Source organism: Leptonychotes weddellii, chromosome 1 (genome assembly GCF_054177405.1).
Source record: "Leptonychotes weddellii isolate Sample4059 chromosome 1, ASM5417740v2, whole genome shotgun sequence".
In the NCBI taxonomy this organism is placed as follows: domain Eukaryota; kingdom Metazoa; phylum Chordata; class Mammalia; order Carnivora; family Phocidae; genus Leptonychotes; species Leptonychotes weddellii.
Window position 1 is genome coordinate 91,884,792 of NC_138369.1, and position 26,397 is coordinate 91,911,188.

The following is a 26,397-nucleotide window of genomic DNA, read 5'->3' on the forward strand; positions in this document are numbered from 1 at the left end:
GTATACGAGATCTCCTGTTGCTTCTTTTAATTCAGCCCTCACCTTCCACCCCCTAAACTCCACATTCTAGGCATCTCTTCTGTCTGTTCTGTCCAGGACACTTGTGCGGCAGGGACTCTGGGATGCTCAGCTCATTCCTTCATCTCTCACTGTATCAGAAAAATTATCCCCTTGCATCTAATCTAGCCCTGTCTTCAGAGCCCTGGATCCATATTTTGTCTCCACTGGCTAGATTTATTGACCCAGATTTCTGAACTTGAATCAGACCCAGAATCTGCTTCTTGCCCTTCCTTTATGATCCAACACACTACTCAATCTAACAGTCTTCAGAGCAATGAATCTCAGTTGTAAGGGGGGTAGTGTGGGGATTATGGACCCCATTGAAAATAAATTCTGCATATTAATTAAATACATTTTACATATAATCCCCTATTCTCCAGTGGTCTTGGACTCAAAACCTGTGTCTCTGAAAATGTCTGTAAAGTCTATGTCAGTTTTTTCCCCGTGGCTCTTGCCTGCATAGATGGAAGACTTCTGTAATTGATCTCCTATCTTCAGTGGCTCTTCCTTCAATCCATAATCATAATCATCCCATTATTGGCAAATTGATTTTCCTAAAGCACAAGCAAAGAGCATGTAGTTCTTTACTTCAGAACCCTTCCATGGCTCATTGAGAAGTCTATATAATCCAACACAACACCATAGCATTCTACTGTAGGCTCCATTCCCAGGCTCATCTTCTACGTCCACAGGCAGCCTCTGGCCTCCATGGCCCCTTGTGCTCTGGCCATAGCACTTTCTCCACCCCTAGCTGCGTCTTCCTCCAAGCTGTTCATGGCCTGGCAGCGTTCCCTTTCGCATGCCCTGTGTCCTGCCTCAAGGTCCAGCTCACGTTGTCATCTCCTGCAAGTCCTTCCTCATTTTCTCCATTTGAAGTTAGCTACGTTTTCCTCTCAGTTTTTATGGTGAGTGAATTTTGTCTCTCATACAGTTTCCACAGTTGGATTCATTGTGGGATGTGTGCCTGACCATTGTGTCCTTCCAGAGAGGCAAAGGGCCCTGCACTAAAGGCATGACTGACTCAGTGAATCAGTGAACCCACTCTTTGGGATTTTCTGTCTCTCAAGACCTCTTGAGCGTTGGATATACTCATGGGGCTGAACCACTCAAACTCCCGAGGTTGCAGACCTCATTAGTATTGAGACCTCTCCCTTCCTCTTCAGGAGCCACCTCCTTCCCATCCTCGCAGCTGGGGTGTGATGTCAACCCTTGAGGAGCTTGTCCCGATGGTGTAGCAGAGCTGTTGAGGCCTGGGGCCTGAGGCCACCTGCCTGGGTTTTAACCCCAGCCCTGCCTCTGCTCTCTGGCAGGTCGTGTGCACTGTGGGCAAGGTGTCTTTTTGCTATGTGTCTCAGTTTTCTTTTTTTGTTGCCCTCAACAGGCAACCCTGTGGTATCTATCTCGTAGGGTTGGAGTGAGAAACAGAGAGGTGATAGTCCTTGTAGAGCACATAGTATGGTGCCTGGCACATAGCAGGTACTCGGTAATGACGGCAAGCTGCCTGTGTAAGGTCCTGGGAGGTTCTTGCTCACTTCGAGGGTCGGAGCTAATTACCTGGCAGCACCTGAGCTAGTTATGGCCCACACATGAACATATTGTTTTCGTGGGGTCAGGGAGTGTGGAGGTGGCTACGGAAGTTTTGAGAAGAGCAGGAACTATAGGAGACGGGATTTATGATTTCTCTTGAGAACATTAGAATATCTGAGGTGGGAAATATAGTGGTTACGAATATGGGCTCAGAAGCCAGAGTCTGAATTACAGTCCTAGTTCTGCTGTGTATATGCTGTGGTGTCCCCATGGAAGTTGCTTAACTTCTCTGTTTCTCAACTTCTTTATCTCTAAAATGGAGATCACAATAGCACTTCGTCACTTCCCGTGATTACTAACTGGGACAATCTGCTGAAAACTCTTGGTAGACTTACCTAATACGTAGTAAATAGTAAGTAGTGTGCTCTTTTTGTTGTCACCCGGTCGGTTCTTCTGCTGTTGCTACTAGCCAGCAACCCTGGGCCCCAAATCCCTCTGGTGCCAACAGTTGGCCCGGAGCAGTAGAAACCCCCGTAAGCTGGGCATGACCTTTCCAGGTAGCTAAGTCCTCACCGTTGCCTGTCACCTTAATCTGCCCTGTTCTCTTAATAACAGTTTCGTCTGTCTCCTATTGACAGATTCCACTCCTTTGCATTCATGTCCAAGAAGGCTATGCTGTGAATCTCCAGGAATAGTATGCACAGTTCTCAATATGAACCTCAAGGAGCAGTTAGCACAGTAGTTCTTGATGTGTGGTCCAGAACAATAGCATCCGTATCCTCTGCAAACTTATTCTCAGGCCTCACCCCGGACCTCCTGAATCAGAAACTCTGGGAGTGGGCTTAGCAATCTGTGTGTGAAGAATCCCTGTGGCTTGTTCTGATCCCCACAGCAGTTTGCGACTACTGATTTAACATGTGTTCTATATTCATAGTGCTTACATCCAGTAAAAATAATTACATTTAACTTTTTACAAAACCCTTATTTGTGTTCGGAGCTCACAGATTATATCAAAGCTAAGTTTTGTTTTGTTTTGTTTTTTTGCTTTTTGCTTTCTTGTTTCTGTCATTAATGGCTATGATATAGCATCTCATTCTATAAGCATTGTAGAATTTAGTATTTGTGATGGCTAGTTTGGAAAGTTGTTTTCAAATGGTTGCTTTGCATTCTGTGAATGTGATTTTATTTTATTATTATTTTTTATTTATTCTTTTAAAAATTTTTTTCTTTTTTTTTTCTTTAAGATTTATTTTATTTATTTATTTGACAGAGAGAGACACAGCGAGAGAGGGAACACAAGCAGGGGGAGTGGGAGAGGGAGAAGCAGGCTTCCTGCTGAGCAGGGAGCCCGATGCGGGGCTCAATCCCAGGACCCCAGGATCATGACCTGAGCTGAAGGCAGATGCTTAATGACTGAGCCACCCAGGCGCCCCCTGTGAGTGTGATTTTAAGGTGGCTCTAATATGCCCATTCCCTAAGTCCATCATAGATTATTTCACTCTGTACATCAGGTACTCAGCGTTTGAATATAATGTTACTATAATATAATTAAATATTTGTATTTAGGGCAGGCATAATTTTGGAAATTTTATCTTTAAAGATCTTTTTTTAAAAGATTTTATTTATTAGAGAGAGAGAAAGAGCAAGTGAGCACGAGCAGAGGGAGGGGCAAAGGGAGAGGGAGAAGCAGACTCCCTGCTTAGCAGGGAGCCTGATGTAGGACCTGACCCCAGGACCCTGGGATTATGTCCTGAGCTGGAGGCAGACACTTAAGCAACTGAGCCACCCATGTGCCCCTTAAAAGATCTTTTTTAAAAAATTGTGTATATTATCAAGATGCAGTTACTTATAATACAGTATTATAGTCTACATGTGATTGTTTAATATACTTAGTAAAGGCAATGTGGATTTAGTGACATCTCTAACAGTCCATGATTTAATTCTTTTATTTCAGAGAATGAAAATCAGACATTAAGAGTATTTTTTGAAGAGTTTAGGAGATTGTAATATGCTACAGTTACAGATTTTACTTAACCAAAATCAGTAGCACATAGCTAAAGCACTTTGTCTGTAGCTTTAAAAGTGAAACGTTGATAAACATTAGCCCAAAGCTACACATGTAATGTTTATTAATTCTGTTTTCTTCATGTTCATTTACTAGCAAGCCAAGGAACACCCCCAACACCCAGGCCCCTGGGTACATGCTCTATAGGAAGGCAGCTAAAAAGAGCTTGAGTTTTCAATAAATTTATATCACCTTTTGAAAACAGAAACATGAGTGAGAATTGGCTTCCTCCTTGCTTTTCCAGCATGTAAAAATAAAACCAGCTTGAATTATTTTATCAAATATTTATTGATTGCACAGTGAGACACATCTTTGCTCTCAAAGATATACATAAATTATTAAAAGAGTAGATACATGTGTGGGCAAGTAATTACAAAGCAGTGTGATAAGTACAATAATTGAGGTGTGACAACAGTCCGATGAGGGGGTGATTGGGTTTGAGATGGTGGTGGGAGGTTGGCCAGATGAGATTTCATGGAACAAGTGATAGCATCTTAGGGTTTCATGGATGGGTCAAAGGGAGATTTACGTGTGCAGTGAGTGGCCCAGAGGCAAAAAGGATCAACGCAAGTTCTCACAGTTAGAAACGTACATAAGAGTGTAATGTTCCAGGGATGGAAGCACAGTTAGAAGATAAGGCCAGAAAGGTGGGCAAGTTCCAGGGCCTTCAGGGCCTTGGAGAACATGGGAAGAGGTTGGGGGTTTCACCTATGGTGATCATGTTGGAGCCAGCGGCACATTTACAGAGCATGAATACTTTGTGCATTTTCTCTAGAAGATATAAATCCATGTCCACAATTCTAGATAACCACATTTTAGCTTTTTTGAAGCACAGAGGGATTCAGGAAGAGATACGGAGGGGAAAAAGTACGAATAGGTTACCATCCTTAGCAAAATTTCCCAGTATGGATGCTATTGATTGTGGGTCAGCAGTTCCATCCATAAATGTACCAAGAATGACACAACAATGACATAATTGTATTTCAAACATTTGTAATTCATGGTCTGCAGGGAATAGTGTGGGAGGTACCAAGAAAACATGACATGGTTTCTGTCTTTGAAACACGTTGTCTTCTTAAAGAATCCTAACCATCTTTTGGGGATGCAGTCAGGAATATCACTAACTAGCAAAGGGAAATCTACCACGATGGCCCTCACACATACCCAAACAGTGGGAGCAGTAGTTAGTGTGTGAGGCAGGAGGATAGAGGTGGTGGCCCAGGAAGGCTTTGTTGAGTAGGTGGCGTATTCAACCGCCATTAGAGTATTTGCCAGGCAGAGGGAGAATTCCAGAGAATATCCGTCCTGCATTCTTGCCATTAAATTGTGCACACTTAAGGCATGCAAAGTACTACAGTACGATATTTTATGTGGCTTAATAATGGTCTTTGCCTCGCATAGAGTACTGAAATAATGTTAGTACTCTTGACACTGGAGGAGGCTCTTTGTAAGGAGAAATTCCTTCATCCAGGCTTTCTCGGGGTTTTCTGACCCTATTTCAACTCCCCAGATGCTTCATGTCTAGCATCCCTTTCAACCACTAGCTTCAGCTTTCATCAAAGGATTTTCAAGTTTGTTTGTTTTTAAATCAGCAAGTATCAACAGTTGTGGGACCCGAAAGCAGTAGAGTTGTATGAATTATGTATTGTACAAGAATGTGAGAAGGTGTTTTGGAAGGAAGGTTCTTAGTAATTTACATGTATCCATAATGTTTTCCAATATGTAAGTGAATGCTTTCAAAAAGATGACCTCTAGTGGCCACTTGCTTTCTGTTGCATTCTCTGACCAATACTTCATTCTGCTCATCAATCGATCTATGTGGACTTAAAATTTATATAATCCTTTCTGTAAACCTGGGTAATAATAACATGTAAGAAAACCTTTGTCTCATCTGTTTTTCTTTCATTGCTTAAACTTGATTTCCAAATCAATTATCTTTTGAAGTCTTATCGATTAAATAGAACGTAGCCATGATAAAGTTATCAGGTTAGAGTTATATTGTCTGAGTAGTTTGATTTTCTTGGGTTGATCCTGTGATCTTTCTCCCTCTCATACATGGTAGGCGTTCTGTGAATTTTTTACATAAGAATATGTATATTAAGGGATCCATGCAAATGTTAGTTGCTGCCAAAAAGAGAGTTGTTTCTTTAGCTATAAACAGTTGGTTTTGCAACCTGCAGTCAGTCTTGCTGTTGGTTTGACTGTGAGTGTATGGAACTCGGGCAAAATGAAATGGAGCAAAACACACAAAGAATACAGCCACAACAACAAATACTTTACCTTCCAGCTTTGTGTTGTGTTTGCGGTCCTTACTTCTGGACTTTCTGTAAGAGCTGTATACTTTTTTTGCAATCACCACGTAAAACAGAAGCATCAGGACAAAAACAGTCCAGAAAATGAACTGGCATATGTAATTCACCACTTGATGCCATTTCAGCCCCAGGGGACCCTTCAAGGAGGCACACTTTTTCACAGATGCCGGCGTTGCTTCCTTGTTGCTCAAGATTATATTTGGCAGAGAGATGAGGAACAAAAGGAGCCAGATAAAGGTCGAGACCATTTTTGCAAAAACAGGTTTTTGGACAAAAAATTTTCCAAAAGGCCTGATGATCTTGAGGAATCTGTCAAAGGCTATGAAACCTAGCAGTATGATGCCCACGTACATGGTCTCATAAAAGATGACAGCCGAGAAACGACACACAAAGGCCCTGAGTTGCCACGGTCCGAGGTGTGAGTCGGAGAGGATTTTAAACGGAAGCATGAGCGTCATTATCAAGTCAGCCACCAGAGTATTTTTGAGGTAGACAATGAAGGTGGAGGAGCTGGGGATGTGAATGAACACCCACAGGGCCAGAGTGTTCAACAGGATGCCGATGAAGAACACGACTGTGTAGGTGACTGGGAACACCAGCTGCGATATCCGCGTGTCCCTGGGGCACTGCTCAGACCCATTGAAGCCCTTTATCACTGTGGTGTTCATGGTTTCCAGTGTCAGCTATTACAGATAAACACATACACAAAGGGAAACAGGAAGCATTTCATCATGTGGAAGTGCTACTTTTAAAAGCAGACTTTAGGTGTATAACGTATTAACACCTTACATTTACTCATCACATTCAGTAGAGGAGTTGAAAAGACACATGTTGTTTCTAGCTAGAATTTTTTTAAACATGTACTACAATTTTGGTACTTGTAATAGTACCATTATTTTTACACCCTTACGAAACCCAAATAACAGGTTCTACCTCATTTGTAAGTGTTACTTTTAACATGCAGTAAAACAAGACCCATTTAAGAAGTCATAATTCATGTCAGATTGTTGCACATTATATAGTTCCTTATGCTCATAATCTATGGTTTCTAGAATGTCTACCTTAAAGTGTTTTTTTTTCCCCCTTGAATATTTTCTTTCTTTTATAAGCAAGCCCACTCATAATAAAAGTTGAAATTCACCTTTGTTTGTGAGGATCCTGAGCTCAGTGTCTTCTGATTGAGGCAGTTATTAGTTCAGCCCACGGAGAGCATGTGAAGCAAGTGTTGTTCTGCTTTCTTATACCGGTTTCCTTCCTCATTTTCACGTGCGTAATGTGATCAATTAGAATGTCATATTCAAACCTTTGCAGATTTTCTAATAAGAAGCCTCTTTTATTTCAAGCTTAGGTACTGTTAATCTACTGTAACTTGAATATCTTTATATTTTCTCATCTAATAGCTTTTGGCATTTTATCTTTTCTGTCTACACAGTCACTGAAATTTTTGAGTGCCTTTTGTATATAATAATAGGTGGCAGAAAAATAAATTACCCTCAAATTACAACCACATAGGAGAGAGTACGAGTTGATTCTAAAATCAGAACCATCATTTGCACTCTTGTAGACTGCTTTGTCCAGAAATCTGTATTCAATAGGATGACCTCTTTATTTTTACATTTATCTTGGTCTTTTGGTCTTTTATCTCAGAGAGATTGACTTTTTTTCCCAAAAGTTCAGGGCTGTTAGACACAGATTTTGGGGTTAGAATCCCAGATCCAAGAATTACTGGGAGCTAGATCATAGTCAAATGATTTAGAAGCTCTCTGCCTCAGTTTGCTCATCTATATTGTGGATTTAATGACAGTATATACCTCATAGCATTATTGAGAAGACAAAACGAGTGTCTAGAATAGTGCTGGGTTATATATGAAGCACTAAAAAACGTTCGCCCCTGACTGCAGTGCTGAGTGAACTGCAGATTTCAATGGAGATAATTTCACTCATTAGAAACCATTTTTGGAAATCTCTCTGTATTTAATGTTGTATGCGAAGTGTGGAAAACTCAGGAATTTCATCAGTCAGCCTTGGGCCAAAGTCTATAAAATGTATCATTTAAATCTCTTCAAGTTTGAAAGGGTGTAATTGCCACTTTGTGTAAAGATGGTTGTTGTCCATGAATAGAAATGTTTCCCTGCCAGATAGGTAAAGGGAAAGAGGAAATTGAGAGGGGAATGAGGGGAATGTGGAGTTCTCCATGATGAGTTTCACTTCATATTTTTTACTGCACATTTCACCACAGAGTTGGACCAGACTGTGTGGTTAGGTTGATGGAGAATTTTGGGATGGCTTGGTTTGGGATTCTGAGAAAAGTTTCATGTCCCACTGGATGTTTAAAATATGAGACAATAAGATGCCTGATAATTTTGTTGGAACTACCCAATGTGGCAAAGTTTAAAAAATGTGTGTTTGACTCAAATAAATTGTTCCTTGGAAATACAGACTCTGGATTTCATTAATGTGATGGAATGTGACTTAAACATCCATCTTCCTGCTTGCTTCAGTAGGGGAAAAATAACAAACTATTTTTACTTTTTAAGTAGAAGTATTTGACCTACATAATTAAGTATAAATTTCCCGAAATCTCCAAAACCATTATCTAGATGGAGGTTTGGAATAGTTTTAGTTTAAATAAGGAAATGCTGTATAAGATAATTTCATAATATGAAAACTGGAAATCACATTTTGGTCAACTTTCAAAATGTCCAAGTGTGGGAAACTTTCACAAGAGGAACTGACTTAACAGTGCCCATTTCTAAAGTTATGGAATGTGTTCTTTCAAATGTGGCAAGTTTCAAAATGTTTGACCATACTAAATATCCAACACACCACACATTCCTATATGTCCGTGTGCTTAACATGTATTAGTTGACTTTCCTTTGATTCACAGCAATGCTGCCCCCCTCCCCAACCGAGGGACCCTTGTTAGCTTGTCTGAGAGGCTGCCCAGCAGAGCAGATAGGAGCACTGTCTCAGGAGCCAGAGTGCCTTGGCTCAGTTTCTTATTGCAGCTTTTATTTTCTTGTGACCTTGGGCAAATTATTTATGTTTTCTATGAAACTGTTGCCTTCTCCTTACAATGAAAATAAATAATAGTATCTACTTTGTTGATTTGTTAAGGAATGAAATGAGTGAAGATTCACCAAGTGCATAGACTAATGCATATCATGTGGTAGGTGTTAGTATGTATCTTGTTAAATGAAGTTAAAAGTGGGATACCATGTATACCTTTGGGGATGGATGGGGAAGAATCAAAGGTGAAATGAAAGATCCCAGAAATTAGAAGCTTGCCAAATGACAAGAAACCAAATTTAAATCCTATATTTAGTCAAAACCAATATAATCAGTATAGCCAGTGAGTATAGTGCTCTAAATGATATGATCTTATTTACTTTTTAACAAAAATCCTCAGAGATTGGTCCCATTTTACAGATGAGAAAATTGAGGCACAGCAGTTGAGCAGTTGAGCCAAAATCATGCACCCCAAGCCAACTTCAGACCCACACAGCCTGGTTCAGAGGCCGTACTAGGAGCCTGCCTCACACTCCCAACTGTCAGAAAGCACAGAGGGTGAATTGTCCAGATTCTAGAGTTTCTGAGCTTTGTATTACTGATTGATGAGTGAGGAGTAACAATCAACTTTAAAGGTTAATGGATTTGTGAAACTTTTTCTCTTAAGGTGAAGTACGTGGTTGAAAACATAAATTGGTTCCAAGTGGTATGATCCAGAAAGAATTAAAGAAGATTACATTGAAAGCTCATAGAAATTAGAAGCCTGCCAAATGGCAATAAACTATTTTTTCCATTTGTAGTCTCTCTTGAGATTTTCCTTTGGATCAGAGTTAACAGTTTAAAGGTTCCTGTTGATGTGGCCAACCAGTACCATCTAAATAATATCTGAAAAGATGAGGAAGTATTTGTTTTGATTTGGAATGAAAGTCATAGTGGGAACTCTTACAAAAGGAGCCTTTTACTTCTCATCAGATCATAGCATGGTACTTTCTCAGATGATATGAAATTGTTTTAAAAAAAATTCCACACTGGCTTAACTGAAAGTGGAAATAATAATCAGTTAAAATAAGTTATGTAGTTTAACATTAAGTATAGAAATGTCTATAAGTAGAATCAGTATTAGAAAATCTCTACATGTAAGTAGAAACAGGCAATAAAGTCATAGTATTACCTGGAAGCATATTAATATCTATTTTCATATTTTTATTATAAGAGGAAAGCAAGTTTGAAGAATTCAAAGATAAGCAATTTGAAGAATTCAAATATAAGCATGTGTATAGGTAAATGTGAAAGTTAATCTCCCCTTGCATAATGCATACAAATGTGTGTGCAAATATATATATTTACGTTTATTGACCTATCAGATCTTTGTTTCCTTTTCATGTTAATCCATGAAGATTTACCTATTTTTTTAAAAAAAAATTACACTACAGAAAATTACCATAGTTGGGTTAAGCCATTACTGATTGGCATTTCGTGTTTTTTTCTTTTTTCCAAATTTTTCTCTGTTAAAAACAGTACTGTAGGACACATATATGTCCATATGTGTTTGTATAGTTGTTTCAACATATTTGTAGAAAATTTCCTATAAGTGGGATTGCTGGACCAAAGCTGTGCAGCAAAATGTTGAATGGTATTTTCAAATAGCTTTCCAGAAAGATCTTACCATTTTACAGTCTCCCTGAGTGGGATTCTTCCTTCCAACACTGTTATAAAAATCTTTTAAAGCAATTCTAAGCTTACAGGTGAAAAAGGCTCATGTAATTTAAGTGTAAATGTATTTGCTTATTAGAGTATATAGTTTTTCATATTTTTATTGTCCATTTGTTTTTCTCTTAGAAATTGATTTTTTATGTCTTTTCCCATTAAAAAAAATCAGGCTGTTTCTCTTTATTTACTGACTTGTAAGTGCATTTCTACATATTTAATTTCAGCTGGCATAATTGCAGTCTTACTTTGGGCATTACCAATCAACAGTGATCACCTAGATCGGGCACTGGAATCTAGTTGTTTTTAGTACAAAGCTGCTGAAACACCTAGATGCATGAATAGTGGGTTCTTTTTCTGAATATTTTCTCCCTGTTTTTAGAGTTCTGGTCCAGGGGTTGTCAATCTTCTTTTCTAAAGAGCCACTTAGTAAGTATTTAGGTTTTGCAGCCATGCAGTCTTCCTCACAACCCAACTAATCAACTCTGTTGTTGGAGCAGGTAACCAACCATGGATAAAACCTGAGTGTGTGTGGCCGTGTTCTTACAAACCTTACTATGGACCCTGAAACTTGAATTTCATATAGCTTTAATACAACATGAAATTTTATTCTAATATTTTTCCTGTTGATATTTGAAAATGTAAAAACCATTCTTAGGTCACAGGCTTTACAGAAACAAGGGGTGGACTAGGTTTGGCTTGCAGGCTATAGTTTGCCACACCTGCTTTAGACTTTCTATAAAAACCACTGTGAAAAACTGCCACTAACCAGCAACCTTAAGACTTCTTAGCTACTAAGGCTATTGGCAAGACTACATTTTGTTTGTCTCATCTTCTGAACTTTTCAACTTCTGGACTTGAGTCTACAAAATTTGGCTTCACTTTTTTTTTTTTTTTATTAAATCTGGGATTTATTATGTATATTAAAATTCTTAAACCTGGAAATAGTGACATATTCTGTGTATCATGAGTACTCTGTAAATACTGATCTCTCAGTCTCTCTTGGGTGGATTCAATTTGATTTTTGATACAGCAGTGTATGCTGTCCAATGTCTTTGAATAAGAAATTCCCAACAAAGTGTGATTTAGAGTTTAATGTAAATTTTTCATATTGTATATAAAAACATAGATAATTCTAAACACGTTACAGTTCTTTTACAAAAATACTCTAATACGGGCGCCTGGGTGGCTCAGATGGTTAAGCGTCTGCCTTCGGCTCAGGTCGTGATCCCAGGGTTCTGGGATCGAGTCCCGCATCGGGCTCCCTGCTAGGCGGGGAGCCTGCTTCTCCCTCTGCCTCTGCCTCTCTCTCTCTCTCTGACTTTCATGAATAAATAAATAAACCATTTAAAAAAAAAACAAAAAACAAAAATACTCTAATACCATTGGCATTTGTTTCTTTTCTTTCTCTTATGGAAATTGTCCTCTCAGTGAACTAATTTAATCCAAAGGGAAAGAATATTTGGGAAAGTCTTTGCCCACTCTGCAGTCTCCCAGCAGTTCATGTGGTCATGGCACCATGGTGTCAGTTTTAACCCACTCTCTGTTCCCTGACTCGGATGGGTTGAGAGGTGGATCTGACCTCCTTTTTTCCCATATGCAAAATAAGAAGATCAGACGAGTTGATCTCTAGTTTTCTTCCATTTTAACTATCCTGCTGTTCTTACAGAATGGGCACACTTACACATGTGATGTTAAAGTGCATTGCATTAGTCTACATGGCTAGAATGTAGACTAGCAGTTTGTAGAAGATGCATCTTTTTTGATGAATTTCTCTTTGCGCTTCACCACTAACATGAAGTGCTTGCTTGTAGAAGTGCCAGGGAAGTAAATGCAGCCGCTTGAGAATAGATATCATTTAGAAAGTTGAGTGAGTTCAACTTTGCACTGATATTTAGCTCAGCAGAACTTGTGGAGGATTTAGATAAAAATCGATTAATACTGAAGTTCAATGAACTTCCTTATATTGCACCGCACCCCCCTTTTCCCCCCCTCATCATATTTTGATATTGGTATCCATGCCTTACATTTGAGAATTGCCTCTGGGGATCATAAATAACTGAGATAAATAATGTCAGCTTCCAATTCTGTTATATATTTTGTTTATATTAAAAATAGTCACTATGGCTTGTGTAGATTCATACTTCATTTACTTATGAACTAATTGATGTGTTATGTCACCTTCAAAAGAGACTTTGCCCAATAACGTGTCATAAAACAGTTTTTGCAGTTATCCTTTATTAAATGGGTTTGTTGTTTGATGTAGGATTATATAAGAGGTGAGTGGTGGTATCTAATGTCTTTGAACAAAGAAATTCCAACAAATTGTGATTTAGTTTAATGTACATTTTTTTTGTATTACACATAAGTGACAAACCAGTAATTACAAACACTTTAACCACTTTTCTGTTAATAGTTATGCTTTGCAACCGCATAGTCACATTTGTTTTTCTCACTGAAGCAAATACTCATTAACCCAAGTAGCAGGTAGTTTCTGAAAGCTAGTTAATAAAGTTAAGTGGCAACGATGGTATTGTACCATTAATAAAACTGGTTTCTCCAGCATTAAGGAAATACTCAAAGTTTTTTGGTATTAGAATGTCATAAAAAGAACTTTTAATAACTTTGCTATTTCTGCTTTTTTTTATTGGAAAAGTATTTTTAAACCTCTTTTTAATGAAAATTAAAAAAATTCACTCCAATTACCATTTCAATTAGTTTAAATTTCTTAGGTTTTTGCTAATAATTAGAAGTTAGTAGTAAATATTCTTTGTAAAGTGTCCCACTTACATTTTTATAATGAGTATCAAAATAGATCAGCATTTGGTTAGGGACTAGGGTGTATATACATCTTAGTATAATTTTCAGTCAGAAGACTTTTATCAGATTTATCATTCTTCTTTAGTTGATTATAACTTGATAATAACATCGTGTTCAATAATGTACAGTAGATATTATATGGTCACACACTTTGCCAACACTCTCCAAATCATGACTTCTGTGTAGTTTGGCTTGTAACCATGATGATTAGATACAGTTCATTTTGCTACACATCTACATGTTAGGTTTCTTTTTTTACATTTTAAGATAGCTTTTAATACTGGATAAGTAAATGAAGATTACTTCTTTTGTTTTCTGTTACTTGTTTAGAGAGTCATTGTTACTAACTCGACTTATTATTAGACAGTATTTTTACACAGTGCTTTCCTTTTGGATGTTCCAGATACTAATAGATTGAAATATTACCTCAGGTAGTTTACATTGGAGTCTCTTCACTTGGGTCACCGCCATCCTGTTCTTTTTTCCTATTTTGTTGGGATGGAGACGTTGCAGAATTGGGGCATTTCAGCATACTCATTAAGGAGTTTTTGAAGGACTTGCAGAGGAAAAAGTAGATGAATGGATCCAGGCATGCATTTAAGGAAGTTAACCAAAGTGTGCTCTCTTTAACATAAAACAGAGTGTTCTCAGCAGAGCAGTCAAAGACATCGCGGGTTTGGCTCAGGGTGTAGGGAATGCGGGCAAAATGGAAGGGAACAAAACAAATAAAAAATACAGCAATGATAATGAAAACTTTGATGTTTACCTTTTTCTTGGGGACTTTGCCTACGCCCCTCGTTCTCACGTACGACCTGTACAGTTCTTTTGTAATGAGTGTATAACATACAATGACAATTAAAAAATTAATCCAGAAAATGACTTGACAGATGTAATTGACTATTTCATGCCAGACCAGACCAAACTCTGATTTGAGGAAAGAGCATTTCTTCACATTCTTGTCTCTTGGCCTCCTGTTGGTCAGAATCATGTTGGGCAAAGAGAGTAAGAACATGAATGCCCAAATTACAACAGAGAGAATTTTAGCCCCCAAGAGATTGTTGGGGTTGGACATCTTAAATGGCCTGGTCGTTTTCTGGTAGCGATCAATAGTTATCAGTCCAAGGAATGAAATACTGATATACATTGTGAAATAAAATATGACAGAGGTCACTTGGCAAACAAAGGTTCTCAGTGGTCCTGTTCCCAGTTTGGCATCACTGAGAATTTTGAATGGAAAAGTTAGAATCATGAGAAGATCAGAAATGACTGTGTTCTTAAGAAAAATAATAAAGTTGGATTTACTGTGGATTTGAAAGAAAATCCTCATTGCTAGGCTGTTTGTGATGAGTCCAACAAAAAACAAAACAGTATAGAGGAGCGGGAAGAGGACCTGGGTGATCTTATAATCTCGGGTGCACAGGCTGCCATTCCCAGCCACAGAGGTGAGGTTGTCCATGGCTTGTGTTTCTTCTTTGCTACCTAGGGGAGGAGAGTAGGGATGGTTATTTTCAGTTCCAGACTGTCGATTTTGCTCTTATCTCTGTGTAACTTTTTTTTTTTTTAAAGATATTTTTTTGAGTGTGAGTAAGCTAGAGAGCGAGTGCAACCGTAAGAGCAGAGGGGAGGGGCAGAGGGAGAGGGCAAAGCAGACTCCCCGCTGAGCAGGGAGCCCAGTGTAAGCCTAAGGCCGATGCTTAACCTACTGAGCCACCCAGGGGCCCTCGGTGTAACTTTTCTGGACAGCCTTCTCTAAAAATTGAGGTTTCCAATCCTTATTGTGACAGTAAGAATACAGAAAATTGAATCTCAGAATACTTAATTGTGGCAAATACCAAATAAAATGGTCTGAAGTACATTATATGAGGGTATAGATACTTCTCATTTTCTAAAAGTTTGCCTCTTAAAGGACGTTTTTGTTAGGCACATGCGCACAGTGTATAGAAATGGGAAGAGAAACATGGACTGTGCTTTATTCCTTTCCAGCTTCATTTCCATGCCATTAGCTTTTTCGTTTCTATTCACAGTCACTTTTCCTGCATTCTCCTTATTCCTGGGCTCCATTTACTCTGATACCATCAAAGGGTTCTAAGGAGACGTGACTGATAATTGGCTATTAGAATTTAAAAGTAAAAAGGGGAAAGAAATTTGTATAAAATCACTTTTAGGAAATTTATTGTTAAATATGAAATCAGATATAAAACTTTATAATTGGAAGCTATTTCTGCCTGTATGTTGCTCAGTCATCCATTTAGAAATCAACCTCAGACTAATTCTTTAGCTGCAAATACTTTAGCCCACATATATCTTATTTCTGACTTTGGACAGTATATTTGAAATTTTTACATACATTTTCTTGAATATCATTCACTTAAAAAAAAAAAAACAGTAAACAAAATGAAGTGGTTATCAAATGGCGTTCTTCAAAACAGCCAGGGCATACTTTCCAGGTATATAGAGTATGTAATGATAGCTAAAATAAAATATCAAAGCCATGTCCTTGTCTGGTTTCCTAGGTTATTACACCACAACAGATGGTTATAAAAGAAAACTAACACTTGACTTGAATACATTATCTGCCATCTGAGTTTTGAAATTTAAAATGAAATTTTAATGTTTTTATTTCATCAAGGGCAAATGGAATTGATTCTATATCAATATTATTCCTAAATATAGGACATGGTGTTGTACAAAGAATACATATCCAAATTAAAAAAAAAGATTCCACGTGAAAGACTTAAGTATGACAAATAAATATAACACTAAATTCCCACAAATGTAATATTTCATTGTCTAATTATTGAATAAAAGATTCATGTCACAATTACAGCTTCAATTTTCAACACCTCCTCCCCAATTTAACTTAAAAAAAAATACTAAACAAAATTCAGTATTAAATTGAGATAAGATGGTAGATTTCAAGCTTCTTTGCTACTGCTATTTACTCTAATTTGTGCATTCTCTGATTGTTTTGAAAATTATCCATTGGGAATGCTAATTTTGCATAGGCTGTTACCTTATTTAACGAGTAGTCTTGATATCAGGAGTATCACCTCCATCTATCTATATTTAAGTCTCACTTTCCACTCAAGGTAAAATAAGACCATTTGTATTTTATTTCCATGCTTTGTGTGTGTGTGTATTTAATGAAGAAGTTAGTGGTTGTCTCTATCAGCATTAATACAGTTTGTATTTTAAGTTTTATTCCAAATAAGTACATGAATTGATATCAGTTATTTTTAAAGGTTTCCAGTGTTAAGAAAACTTGACAAACATGTACACACCCATCATTTTTTAAACACATATATTTGTCAAATACTTTTAGATATAAAGTTACCTGTTACTCTGTTGATTCAGGAGGATTTAAATGTATCCATTAAGTGGCATTTAATACATCCTGCAGAGTGGCATCTGGTATTTTCCTTTCAATGTCTTAGTTTAGTTGTTATTACTCTTTATGATCGAGTATCTGCTGAGCTTTCATCAGTAAATCTTGAGTGTTCTAGAGAGAAATAAAGAGAGGAAGAGAGGACTTCACAGTCAGAAATTACCTTCCAATGCCCTGGACTCAAAGCTGTGCAGACACTGTATTTCCGTCTGGCCCCTTTTAGGACTTCTGCTTTTATTTCCCTGGGAAATGTGGGGCAGGGTGGGTAAGAATTCATCTCTTAAGAAGCAATTTTAAAATCTTGCTGCTTTTTGCTGAAACCTGCCATAGAGTTTGATGCTTTATGAGTTCTTTTGGTTATTTTCCATGCACATGATAAATCCATGTTGAGATTAAGCTTTTTGAAGTCTGCTTCCAGGAGAAGGTTGCAGGCTTGCTTTCTCAGATGATTATTTACGTGAAAACATACTGTGCTCAAGCTGGGTGATATATTGCCTTTTAACAAGTAATTACATTAACTCGACATGTGTGCTTGTTATGGATGTTAAGTCTCTTGTTCCTTGTTTTTTTCCTGGTTAATAATGTCATTATTTTAAATCTGTGTTTGATCAAGTCTTTGTACGTGAAACAGTTTCTTCTCATTATAAATTTTAGGATTCGAAAATTACATTAAAAAAGAAAAACAGTTGTATCCTTTGCCAGACTTATTATATAAAGTGTCTTTCATGCTTTTCTTAAATAGAATTTAAATATAAACAATTTTTTTGTAACCTTGCTTTTGGTTTGATTATATCATTAAGGGATCCCTGTTTCACTAATTCCTTTATATAAATACTGTTTTTGCCCACAGACACATACAGTATTTCAAACTATAATGTTCTTTTGTTTCCATTAGATCCACTTGGGTAAGTGCCTTTGCTATGAACATATGTTTTGTTTACTTCTTTCTTCTGAGTTTTGAGTGTGTCCATCCCTGCATATGTTAAATCATCTTTGATCCCGATTTTCAAAGTGCAGAACAGCAGCTCAGCATCGCCTAGGACATTGTGACAAATGCACATTCTTGGGCATGAACCTAGATCCAGTGAATCAGAAACTCTGGGTGTACCCCTTAGTTATACTTTAACGAACCTTCCAGGTTCCAAGTGAAGTTCATTCACAGTAAAGTTTGAAGATTATGGATTTACACTGATCTGAGAATTTTCTTGGCATTAAGAGTTTATAGTTAAGCTATACATTTGAGTTATTTCAATCAGACATTTCAGTCACATAATGATCCCATATGTTAGTCATCTAGAGGTTTGATAGTAAACTCTTGGAAAAGTGGATATTCTTTTCTTTTTTTTAAAGATTTTATCTATCTATCATCTATTTTATTTATTTATTTAGAGCAAGAGAGAGACGGCATGCAGGGGAGGGGCAGAGGGAGAGGGAGAGAGAATCTTAAGCAGACTCCATGCTGAATGTGGAGCCAGCTGTGGGGTTTGATCTCATGACCTGAGCCAAAACCAGAGTAGGTTGCTCAACTGACTGAGCCACCCAAGTGCTCTGGGAAAGGGGGTATCCTTGTTATTTTTGTTTTGAAATTAATTGCAGTTAACAAGTTTTAATACTTGTTTGTTGGTTTGGAGACACAAAATTATACTTTTGGAAAAACTTTTATGCCTATGTACACTTCAGAATAATAATAGCCAACATTTGACTCCTTATATTGTCATGAATTAACTTATTTTATGATCTCAGTTACTCTCTGAAGAGTATTATTTCAATTATTTCCATTCTCTGCATGACGTAAACTTTGGAGCAGAGCAGTGAAGTTAGAGACCCCATTCTAACCAATGCTGTTTGATCCCAGAGCCTGCATCTGTAACCACTGTGTATGTAGATAATCCTCATCTCACTGCACAAGCCCCCGTCTCCCTGCCTTGAGGCCCAGGAGCGAGAAGTAAATGTCATGAATGGAGTGGTTTTACTCTTTTCAAGAAAATAGAAGTCATACTTGCCCATACAGCAAATTGTAGACTTTAGTCTAAAGGATGTTTATGAAGTATTTTTAAGATGTTCAGATGAAACAAGGCTTGTGAAAAAAAAAATCATCACTGGTTTCAACAAATTAATATGCCATACTAAAGGAGCACTAGGGCGCCTGGGTGGCTCAGTTGGTTAAGTGACTGCCTTCGGCTCAGGTCATGATCCTGGAGTCCCGGGATCGAGTCCCGCATCGGGCTCCCTGCTTGGCAGGGAGTCTGCTTCTCCCTCTGACCCTCCTCCCTCTCATGCTCTCTGTCTCTCATTCTCTCTGTCTCAAATAAATAAATAAAATCTTTAAAAAAAAAAAATAAAGGAGCACTAATTTAGGATACTGAAATCATTCTACTTTATGAAGAATTTATATTTCCAAATTCCTAGAAGGCTATGAATAGGGATTTGAGGGGTAAATGAAAGGCTCCAGTTCTTGATCTAAATGAACTGTCCTTTGATTTTCACTTACAACCATACCTGTCTGTAGACCACTTGATTTTGAAAGTGACTAAAATCTTTAAGAAGCCATTTAGATTATAAAAGTACACTGTTTGTTTGTTTCTTAAAGATTTTATTTATTTGACAGAGAGGGAACACAAGCAGGGGGAGAGGGAGAGAGAGAAGCAGGCTTCCCGCAGAGCAGGGAGTCCGATGCGGGCTCAATCCCAGGACCTTGGGACCATGACCTGAGCTGAAGGTAGATGCTTAACCGACTGAGCCACCCAGGTGCCCCAAAAAGTACACTGTTAACCCTTGAACAACATGGAGGTTAGGGGCTATAGTAGTTGAAAATTTGTACAGAGCTTAATTTTTTTTTTAATTTTGAATTGATATGTAGTTGATATATGCATATAACTTTTGACTTTTCCAAAAACCTATTAGTAGCCCACTCTTGATGGAAGCCTTATTGATAATATAAGCAGTTGATTAACCTATATTTGGTATGTTATATGTTATATACTGTATTATAATGAAATAAGCTAGAGAAAAAGTATTACTAAGAATGTCTTAAGGAAGAGAAAATACATTCATAGTACTTACTGTATTTATTGATAAAATCTGCATGTAAGTGGACCCACAAATTTCAAACCTCTGTTTTTCAAGGGTCATGTATATTATCGTACAGATAGAAGTAGATCAAGTTGTGCACTTCAGTCTCATAAGAACAGCACATGCAGTTTGTAATTGTATGTATTACCATTGGAAACAGGACTAATTTTGATTTGGTTAATTTCTATGACTGAGATGGCTTAGAAAATGAATGTATACCCCAGAATTTTCACATGTAAGTGGTTTAATTGGTTTATTTATTTTGCCACATCTATTAATGGTAGTCTGCTTATCTGAAAAATATTTACTTCAAATGGGATTACTCTGTACTCAAGAGAGCCATGTCCTGTAATGGTAGGATCTGGTGGTCCTTGTGGAACCAGATTACAGCCAGAGTGTGGAGATGTAATTGAGACATTTGATTAGGTCTCAGGCTATTTTAGTTCTAATATTTTATGGTTTCAAAACGTTTTGACCTTAGTGGATGTTTTGATTGAACACATACATTAAAGGCAGTTCTTACATAATCTAGTGGTTTCACCTATTAAGAGTATAGAAATTTAGGTTATATATTAGACTGCACAAGTAAGAAGTCTTGGGTTTGGGGTATTTAGCAAAAGAGAATGCTTTGTTGATCCAATTATTTGTCATTCTTGGCTTGATTGTTTTGCTTTTGAAAGCAGAGAACGTGTGTGTGTGTGTTCAACCCCACTGAATAAAGCTGTCATTTCAGCCATACCATGGGCTATAAGCTATTGTAGAACAAAAATTTCCTATATAAATCTAATGAAAGGAATCTCCTATTTTTCTGGATTTAAAGAAGTTACTCCATTTCAGGTAGAGTAATGAATGAGAAGAAGCTGCTAATTTCTTGTTCCCCCGACACAGCCTCCCCATGCATGTCACTCCCTTCTTACACCTCTGCCCAAGGCTTATCATTCATGTAACATTTATTTGAAGTTAATTTATTCTAAACAGAATAAAGTGACATATCTAAAAGAAATAATTTGAAGGCCTCTTTTAACAGTTTTTTCATTTTAATAGATTAACATACAATTTTAATGTAAATAACCTCATTGTTTTTAAAAAGTATTTTTTTTTAAAAGATTTATTTATTTATTTAAGAGAGAGAGCCTGCACATCCTGGGCAGAGGGAGGGAGAGAGAGAGAGTGTTAAGCACACTCAGTGCTGAGTGAGTGTGGAGCCCCACACGGGCTCCATATCACGACCTTAAGATCACGACTTGAACCGAAAACCAAGAATCGAATGCTTAACAGACTGCACCTCCCAGGGACCTCTTAAAACGTGGTTTTTACTACTTTTCTGGGAGTTGGAGTAGGGTGCTCTGTGCAGTTTATTTCGTGATGTATGCTGGGTTTGCATTTGGATATTGAAACATACATAATTATAGAGTGTTGGGGATGCATGAAATGCTATATTTTGTTTTATTAGAAGGACCACTGCATTTACTTCATCTATTTTTTCTTAGTGTTTGGAAGAAAAGGAAGCACATCTAGAATAGGATTCTTTTTTTATCTCTTTTTAAAAAGATCATTAATTTATTTTAAAATTCTACGATTATTGGGACACTGTAGAAATACCAGGAAGTATGGATGAGGTAAAAGGAGACTATGCATCTGTGATCATCTCACCTCTGTTATCACATCTTATGAACACACGCATGTTTTGGCAACATTTCTAATCACTTATGTTTTGATGATGACTTAGAGGAGATTTCATTTCATTCAGTTAACTCCAGTTCTTCCTTCTAAGGGTATTTGGCTCAAGAGACCTATTTTAATTTCTGTAGTACTACAAGACTTCTAGGGCTTTTGGACATATATCCTCCTAGTTTCTTGATCACTTAAGTCTTTGTGAGCATCAGATACTATCTGGAGAAGAAGAGAAATTGATCCTGAGGATGAGATTTTCAGAAATTAGTTTATAGGTGAGATGACCTGTCCAACCTAAGCACAACAGTGGGCTGGCATGAGAGGGGTTGCAAGACTTCTATGGACTCTCTAGTTGATTCTTTTTCCTGTCCAACAAGTGTGTCCTTCAGGGTCTAAATAATAGAGTAATTCTTTGGTACCGATCTCCCGTCATTGATATTACTTACCACTATGCAACTTGAGGGTTTTTAATACCTAGTTGAAAGAGCAGAACTCATTGATACCTTTGGAAATATTTGGTCCATTTTCAAAGGTTGACCTTGTTCTCATATAGTATGAATTGCTATTTGAAGACATATTTTTGACAAGTACTAAAAGTTGATATAAATAAATCTTGTAGGCTAATGAAAAACAGTTGCTTTTAAACTATCTCTGCCTTTTCTCTTTGAAGACCAGTAACAGCTATCACGATTTACCTAAAAATATTAATTATCAGACACAAATATGGTCTTAAGGCCCCATGTAAAGGCTGATAGGTGGTTCTTTTGCAGTTAAAAGCATGTTGCTCTTGCTTTTTAATTTCATCCCTTCACTCTCAACTCTTCACTTTGCTTCTAGCCCCACTCCCTGAGCAAATCAGAGCCAATGAACTGATAAAAGATTCTTCAAGTTCCTTATTTTTTTATCTCCAAATTTCCCCGTAGTATTTTCACCAGTTTTCTTTCTCCCCTGTGTTTAAGTAGAAAGTTGTCCCTCTCTTTCTTTCCAAGTTAATCCAAACAAGCAGCCATGGTTTCCTACCTCCATCATCAGTTATCTACCCCCCAATCTGGATTTCCTTCATGGAGACTCCTTTATTTGAAACATATCTTTGGCACAAGAGTTTGCCATTGGTTATCCTAATATATCTTTCCTCTCCCACCTATCAAGCTTCATGCCCAACTAGTAAGTGTGAGACAACATCCATTGTGATTTTTTACTGAATTTCACACTGTCGATGGCCCCCATTGTTACATATCCTCTTTCTGACTTCCATGACCATCTCTTGTCCATTCATCTTATTAATTATGGAGACTATTTGTACATCATTTGATGGCTTATTTATCTCTTTAATATCTCTGCTCTGTTGGTTCTCTCATCCGTCCCAAAGAGAATATATTACTCTTATCCCTAACAGCATAGTGCCATCTAAGGAGAATATAAATGTGAATAAAACGGACCTGTGGGTTCTCCCTCACAAAAGTGACTGTGTAGCAGGGACGACAGACATTAAAGAAATAGCTCGAAAATGGGTGGATTACACTGTGGCGAGTGCTCCAAAGGCTCTCCTCCCCTCCCTACTCCTCCTGTGCTGAGGGCTTTCACTCAACTGAGGTGACAGTGAGGGACCTGATGCTGTAATTGTGCACAGCACTTACACGTGTGAGGGGCAGCCTGTTGAGAGTATTTTAGGTGGCTGGGGGAGCAACAGCAAAGGAAGGAAGTACCCCAGCGTCTTGAGGAAATGTTGAGTAATGCAGGACAATGTGGATCTGGGGTGCATGCGAGTGAGAAGTGAACTGTAGAAATTGAGTGGATTGCAGCGGGTTCTGTGTCTGATCTGCTGCTAAGCGTTTTACATACTTCGTCTCCGTTATTCTGACAAAAATCTCAAAAGGAAGGTGGTATCAGCCCATTTATCAGGGGAAGAATCTGAGGCCCAGAGAGGCTCATTAGGTCAGAAGGACTCAAAGGACCATGGAGTCAGCAGATGGCACTACCTGAATTGAGTCACATCTTGCTCTTACCCTGAGCGTGGACTGTTACTGGTACAGGTGGAGCCGTAGTATCTGTGTGTGTGTGACGAGCTCTGCAAATGCTACTTTTATGACCCTGAATCTGTGCTCCTTGAGGACAGGGACCATTCATCCTTGTATTTTTTCAGGCTTCCTAGCATCTTGTCTTCCCCCAAGTAGATATTCTAATAGCAGGTGTTCAGTAACTTTGCTGACATCTTTCCATCACTCGTCACACAAAAGTTTACATTAGAACTATTTGCCAGGTACCTTAACTGAAAAAAATTGCCAGGGCACATGACTGGCACTGCCTGAGGTTGGTTGGTTGGTTTGTTTTTAGATTTTACTTATTTGAGAGGGAAAGAGAGAGAGAGGGAACATACCAGTGGGGGGGGAGGGGGGGAAGGGCAGAGGGAGAGACAGAAGCAGGCTTCCCGCTGAGCAGGGAGCCTGACGCAGGGCTCCATCCCAGGACCCTGAGATCATGACCTGAGCCGAAGGCAGACGCTTACCCGACTGAGCCACCCAGGTGCCCCCTGCCTAAGTTTTGTACAGTTTTCTCGGTGTCCTCCTGTTCCCTTCCAGGGCTCACATGTACACATCCCACTAGACAAAAAAGAAATGTATCAGTAATTGTCTATAATGGCAACAAAAATTGGAGATTAATAAGCTGCTCAGATCATGCAGGTGTGCAACAAAATGTAGGAATCACTACCTGTGTTGACTTTATCCTATGATTAGGTCTTATCTTTTAAAACCTTGAAGGAGATTTGGATATTCAGAATACAAAGTAACTACAACTTCTAGAAGGGACTTGCTCCTAGCTTTTTTTTTTTTTTTTTCCCTTAAGAGGCAAATTTGAACACCTGAAACGTTACTAATTATTTCTGCACAGGGTAGCAAGTTGGATTGTCAGGGTATACAAATGCATATTTTTGGGAGAGTATAATAAAAAAGGAATCAGTGCAAAGAAAAGTGGTGACCTAAATGCAAGTGTGTGAGAAAGACCCAATGATGGAAAGTGGCAGAAGCTGAGAGAGGAAAACAGGCTCTTACTTCAAGAGTATAAAAGCAAAATGCAACTTTGTGCAGAGTGCAGAGTTTTTGTTTTGTTTTGTTTTTTAAATAAGTCAGATCAAGCATGGAATTCTCCAAGTCTCAAGGCTTTTGCCCTTTTTTGTAGCCATTATGAACACAGTACAGTTAGTCTTCCCTGGGAGATAGTCTTTGCTCATGCAAGCTCCTTAGAATTAGTTACTGTTAGGAAGGGTAAGTGCCTAACATGGGCAAACATATACAAAAAGCTAAGGAAAGGGGATGTACTGAGGCTTAGAGCTTGGAATTTTACTAAGAAAATGGAAGAGTATAGAATTTGTTTAGCGGTATGTGTGTGTTTTTGTTATGCTGTCACTAAGTATTTTCTTTTCCCTTGTGGGAAAAATAGTGCTTGAATTTACTGTGTCTGTGGAACAGGGGTGGAGGTGGTCCAGTAGAGGAAGTTGGTGTATAACATGTTTGCATTTCCAGCTATTTGCCTCACACCTAATGAGACCTGCCCTCTTTATTGTTTTGTCATTTGGCAATAAATATGCATACACCTCACACAGTCATGTTGGAAGCCAGTGGAACATATTTCTCCTCAAAGCACTTGAGGATCCTAGCAAGATCATTTTTTTAAAAATTTAGTATTTAATGATGCCGTATATAGAAAACCAAGCTTGCTAAGAAATAACATTTTCCTTACGGAAGAAGTATGACTAGATAATATGTAATATGATGTGACATTATTACCATGTCAAATTTTAAACAATGAAAAGTTTTCAAGAGTCAAAACTTACTCTGGAGGGTACGCCCACATCAAATGCTTCTATTAAGACTTCAGGTCAGTTGACACTTTTTTTTTTTACTTTAGCAAGTTCCAAACTGGAAAAACAAGGGTGTTGCCAGTGGAGGTTGAGGTGAATTGAAAGGTGGGTGGGATGCCACCAGCGCAAGCCAGCATGAAGATGCTGTGGTTAGTGCATTTCATGGATGTGAAATGCAACCCCACCCCTGCAGACAAGGGTTTCAAAATGTATTTTCTGCTTTTCAGGATGAATCTTCAAGTCATGAATGTAACCAGCGCACAATCCTTCTTTATGGAGTGGGCAAAGAGCGTGACGAAGCGAGGCATCAGTTGAAGAAGATTACCAAAGATATTTTGAAAATCCTAAATAAGAAGAGCACCACAGAGACGGGGGGTAAAGAACCTCAGTGCATTTGCTCCCATTGTGCTGTCCTTTGCCCTTCCTCTTAGCCCGGTCTTTATCAAAGTCATACATGACACTGTCACCAAAGTGTTTCCTCTCCTGAATGACTGTCATATTGCAATATGAATAAGCATATTGAAATTTTAAGGCCTTGGTTCTATTTATAGTAATCCTTATATTAAAATACCGTGTTCTATAGATAGATATAGGTAATTTTAATTTTCTACTCTTTTGTTTTTATTCTTCCCAAAATTTCTACAGTAGGCATAAAGAAGTACTGAAGAAGGAGTTGGAAAACCCTTAGTCTGGAAAAGTTCCATTTTTTCAATTCTTTACCATCTTTTTTTTTTAAGCTTGTAGTTTGCTCTGTGTACTCACATTTGCACGATAATTGAAAATCATGATAGTGTAGTTGCTGATCTTGTCTTACTTTATTCAGAAGAATAATTGTAATAGGTAGTGGTGGCTACCCATAACACCAAATGATTTCGACTAAAAAAGAAAATTGGGTCTTTGTTCTGTA

At 38.0% G+C, this 26,397-nt stretch overlaps 3 protein-coding genes across 6 annotated transcripts in view; 1 reads left to right on the forward strand and 2 right to left on the reverse strand.

Moving 5' to 3' along the window:
• Positions 1–26,397, forward strand: part of MED12L (mediator complex subunit 12L) — a 322,844-nt gene that overhangs the window by 215,120 nt on the left and 81,327 nt on the right. For all 3 annotated transcript variants that reach the window (XM_081827792.1, XM_081827784.1, XM_081827786.1), the window contains exon 16: positions 25,718–25,865. In XM_081827792.1, coding sequence (XP_081683918.1) covers positions 25,718–25,865 — 148 coding nt within the window. The remainder of the gene's footprint in view (positions 1–25,717; positions 25,866–26,397) is intronic.
• On the reverse strand, positions 3,518–7,262 carry P2RY13 (purinergic receptor P2Y13). The gene is made up of 2 exons (XM_031022110.2): positions 7,106–7,262; positions 3,518–6,647 (listed from the first exon to the last, which is right to left on the reverse strand). Exon 2 carries the CDS (start codon positions 6,630–6,632, stop codon positions 5,646–5,648), a length of 987 nt encoding a protein of 328 aa, XP_030877970.2. The 5' UTR covers positions 6,633–6,647; positions 7,106–7,262; the 3' UTR covers positions 3,518–5,645.
• Positions 12,899–26,397, reverse strand: part of P2RY12 (purinergic receptor P2Y12) — a 45,680-nt gene continuing 32,181 nt past the window's right edge. The window contains exons 1-3 of one of the 2 annotated variants that reach the window (XM_081827844.1): positions 25,464–25,724; positions 16,835–16,999; positions 12,959–14,979 (exon numbers count right to left, since the gene is read on the reverse strand). In XM_081827844.1, coding sequence (XP_081683970.1) covers positions 13,937–14,956 — 1,020 coding nt within the window. In that variant the 5' untranslated portion in view covers positions 14,957–14,979; positions 16,835–16,999; positions 25,464–25,724 and the 3' untranslated portion in view covers positions 12,959–13,936. Of the gene's footprint in view, positions 14,980–16,834; positions 17,000–25,463; positions 25,725–26,397 lie in introns of those variants that run through there. The other variant, XM_081827850.1, reaches the window with a different exon arrangement.